Here is a 4167-nt window from a genome sequence, read left to right on the forward strand (position 1 = left end):
GCTAGTCAAGCAACTGCACAATAGATATCTTCTTAAGAACGTTCCTAAGCTGAAATCTTATTATATAACCTGAGTGGTATAGAAATTTCTATACTGAACCAAACCCAAATAATATTAAAAAATTTTACATTGGTCCAACGGTCGGCGATATGACTTCAAAGGTGGACTTGTCTGAAAAGATTTGAAGACCTGTTCAGAAACGAAAATGTACTTGCAAATGTAAACACATAAAATAGTAGTTTGGCCGCAGAGACTAGTCGTGCATCTTCATGTGATTTACAGTTACCAACATTTAAGATGTAATCGAAAATTTATAAATTGAGTACGAATAACTAATTTTACATTTTTATTAGGAATGACATACATACAACCATACGGCTACAGGCGGACGCAGCAGAAGACCGAACACATGGGTAATAAAAGTTTAACGGATGATCGAAGATTGAAAAAATAGAGAGAGAGAGAGAGGAGAGAACTCATGACAACATTTCTAAATTTGAGCTCTTTCCTTCAACGACCAGAGAGACTAATCTGTTCACAGTTTTTGTCAAGAGACTCTTTAACAGCATCAACCACTAGTTGTGTCTTTCGGCTAATACTAGGCCAGTACCCATCAGGCTTTGCACCATTGTTCTTGATTTCTCCAACCAATCGGGCAAACTCTCTCACCATACATGCCTCCTGTGGAAGCTCTGTCTTAACCGTGTGCTCACTAGGGGGACTAACCCACGCAGTCACAAGATCATTAAACCAAGCTTTAGTGCTCGTGGTGAACGACGCCTCTGTCTCCTTATACGGGATAATGAAGTCATGAACACGAAGTGTGCCATTCGTTCCAATAGCAGTTATCTCCATTGTCAGGTTTTCCAAAAAGGAACAGTATATGGTTGCCGTTCGCCCATCCTCCCATGTCAGAGATGCTCCACAGGAAAGAATCACTCCTGCCTCGTTTAGCACAGCACCGGGAAAAGCCGTGACAGTGTTCGGTAGATCAAAGTTGTTGGCTAAAAGGGCTGCTCGGATCGCGTACCATCCAGCATCTCCTAGCGCACCAAGCCCGTCAAGACCCGGTTTCACACGGATATCGTTTTTGAGGAAATCTTCATCTCCAGCAAATGAGAAACAACTCTGAACCTACAGACTCAAACATCAAGTAGAAATAAGACTTTCAAGAAACTTCAAGAAACTAAAAAAAGAACCAAACTAATTATGTTGTTTACTATATAAACATACACAAAGCCAGATCAAACCTAGAGACTGCATATATCTACTCTATAAAGCTACTCTAAGAGAACCAAAGATATTGACTTTAAAGAAACCCATAAAAATTCAATCAATTCCAATCCAATTTCAACATCACAACAAAAACATAAACAAGCCAGATCAAACCTAAAGACTGAGGACATCTTCTACTCTATAAGCCTAATCTGAGAGAGCCAAAGCTATCAACTTTAAAGAAACCCACAAAACTCCAATCCAATTTCAACATCACAAACATTTCGAATTTACTGAAAAAATCAAAGAGTTAGCTTACAGTTTTAAGCTGACCAAAACGTTCTGAATCAGACAAAAACTCCTTAAGCTTAGCAGTTCTAGGATTATGAACCCACATAGTACCATCCATAATCTGAACACCATTGGCTTCACAAGCAGCAACGATCTTATCAAACTCAGCTACGTTCATAGCAACAGGCTTCTCCAAGAGTATATGTTTCCCTTTCTCGGCAGCTCGTATAGCCCACTCAACGTGGAGACTAGTGGGGAGAGGAACGTAGAGAGCATCGACCTCTGGATCTTTGAGAACCGATTCGTAAGAGCCGTGGATCTTGGTTGATTCAGGGTAGTTGTTGGCGGTGGCGAAAGATTTGGCCTTTTCTAAAGAACGGCTTGCTACGGCGGCGATTGTGGCGTTGGGAGCGAGGTGGATGGCTCGGGAGACTTTTCTAGCGATTTCGGCGCAACCCATTACTCCGATTCGGATTTGAGTGGTGGTGGCCATTGTTGTGGATGGATTTTTCCGGTTAAAGGATGAGGGAGAGTGAGTGAGTGATGATAGGAGAAAAGAGAGAAGAAAATATAAAAACAGGTGAAGTTGTTACGATTACAAGAGAAGAGACATTTTTAAAGAATCATAATAATTGGTGGCCCAAGAAAAAACAAAAACATTAAAAGTCTAAATTTGGTATAATTAAGCGCATCCATCCATAATCTCTACTTTCTAGTTTCTTCTACTCTCTCTACCAAGTTTCTCAACAAATAATAAACATTAAATAATATGCTAATTGTTTTAAAAAGTGAGAAAATCCCATATTTTATGGTTTAGAGATTTTAAACCTATAGTTTTTAAAGCTTAACATTAATTTTTTGGATTCAAGTTTAGTTTTATGATTTAGAGTATAGATTTTTGAAATTTATAATTTTTTTTTTCTAAAACAAAAATTTATAATTTAAATATATATTATTTACGAAAAATATATACGAAAGAGTAAGTAAACTACTGTTACTTACCATTGTTGTCATTCTCATCAAATCCGAGTTTGAATTCCCTCTAAAAAGAAACATATATAGCCAGAAAAAATAGAAAGGTTAGTAGGTACTCCTAGACACAGTTTCCGAGATGGCTAAAAGAAGACATTATTTCAAATCAAGATGAATTTCACCTACCAAAACACTCCTAAAACAGGAAATTGCTTTGTACCTGGTGGACAAAGAGATGTTGTTTCAACTCTTCCAACATATCTGTTGAGTTTTTATGTTCCTTCGTTCTTCAAATGTCATCTTTACCTCCTATTATAGGCCTTCTTTTCTACTCCGTATTGGCAAGCTTTTCACACGCAGTCTTCTTTACATATTCTCTCTGCAATTCTGGTACATTTTTGCTCTTAGTGCTTTTGTCCAGCAACCATCACTACATTCAAGATGAAGCATATCACTTCAAATGGCGCTAGATCTGAACCTAGGAACAGTCCCTATTTGAGGAGGATGAACAAGTTCGACTACCAGCTCTGGATAACAACGCTCTTGCTGAAGATTCAGACTTACATTGATAGGGTGTGTCTATTAGCAATAACACAACTGCTTCGGCTCCATTCCCCCTGATCAAGGCCTCTGAAGCATCCTCTTCAGCTCAAGCTCCAAGATCTCAGATTCGATCTCAGAGTCGCAAACAAGAAACGATGAAAGAGGAAGTCAAAGAGATGGCTTGGACTGAAGAAGGAAATAAGCTAATGGACACCATCTCACTGAGGCCCGTTAACAAACCCAATAAGGATGCAACGAAGCCCAACAGAGAAGTAAAGCCTTGTTCTCCAGCTTATCCTTTAACCTCTCAACGGCTAGTTCCACCTGCACAAGGAGACGAAATCAGAGTCAATAAAGCAAAGGTTAAGGTTGAATGTACGGATCCAATAACACTCAGAAACAGATTTGAGTGTCTGGACTCATGTGAGACATGATAAGATTAGTGAGCTGTCATGGGAAAACCCCTAAAGATATAATGCCTATAAAAGGCAAATGATGTAACAAACCTAATTCAAGGAAATAAGAAGAGAAATGTTTTTACCTTAAAGAGCTGCTGAGTTCACTTCTTTATGGTATCAGAGCCATGGATCAAGCTATCCAACTCTATTCTCCTCCTACTCTTCATATCTCTAACTGTGTCACTGTCCAGCTGACAGAGAAGAACTATCTCCTCTAGAAGACACAGTTTGAGTCTTTTCTCTCTGGTCAGAATCTCCTGGGTTTTGTCAATGGTGCCTTCACACAACCTCTTGCATCTATCCCGGTTCCTGCTATTGATGGTTAAGTCACACATGTTCCAAATCCTGACTTCCTCGCATGGCATCGAGCAGATCAGGTTGTCCGTGCTTGGCTACTAGGATCTCTCTCTGAAGATATCCTGCGTGACGTTGTCATACCACCACCGCTTAAGATCTCTGGTCTGCGTTAGCCCACACTTCAACAAGGTATCAGCTTCTCGACTCTTTGAGCTACAACACAAACTACAAACTGTTGAGAAGTTAGATAAGTCGATGGATGAGTACCTTAGAGAGATAAAAATAGTCTGTGAACAACTTGCCTTTATAGGTAGTCCGGTTAGTAAACAAATGAAGATCTTTGCTGCTCTTAAAGGTTTAGGTAGGGAATATGAACCTATCAAAACCTCTG

At 39.4% G+C, this 4167-nt stretch overlaps 1 protein-coding gene across 1 annotated transcript; it reads right to left on the minus strand.

Annotated features, from left to right (window-relative positions):
• On the minus strand, positions 328-2104 carry LOC104707258 (uncharacterized oxidoreductase At4g09670-like). Its single transcript, XM_010423570.2, has 2 exons — positions 1535-2104; positions 328-1134 (listed from the first exon to the last, which is right to left on the minus strand). Exons 1-2 carry the CDS (start codon positions 1997-1999, stop codon positions 511-513), a joined length of 1089 nt encoding a protein of 362 aa, XP_010421872.1. The 5' UTR covers positions 2000-2104; the 3' UTR covers positions 328-510.

Source organism: Camelina sativa, chromosome 8, assembly GCF_000633955.1.
Source record: "Camelina sativa cultivar DH55 chromosome 8, Cs, whole genome shotgun sequence".
Classification (NCBI taxonomy): domain Eukaryota; kingdom Viridiplantae; phylum Streptophyta; class Magnoliopsida; order Brassicales; family Brassicaceae; genus Camelina; species Camelina sativa.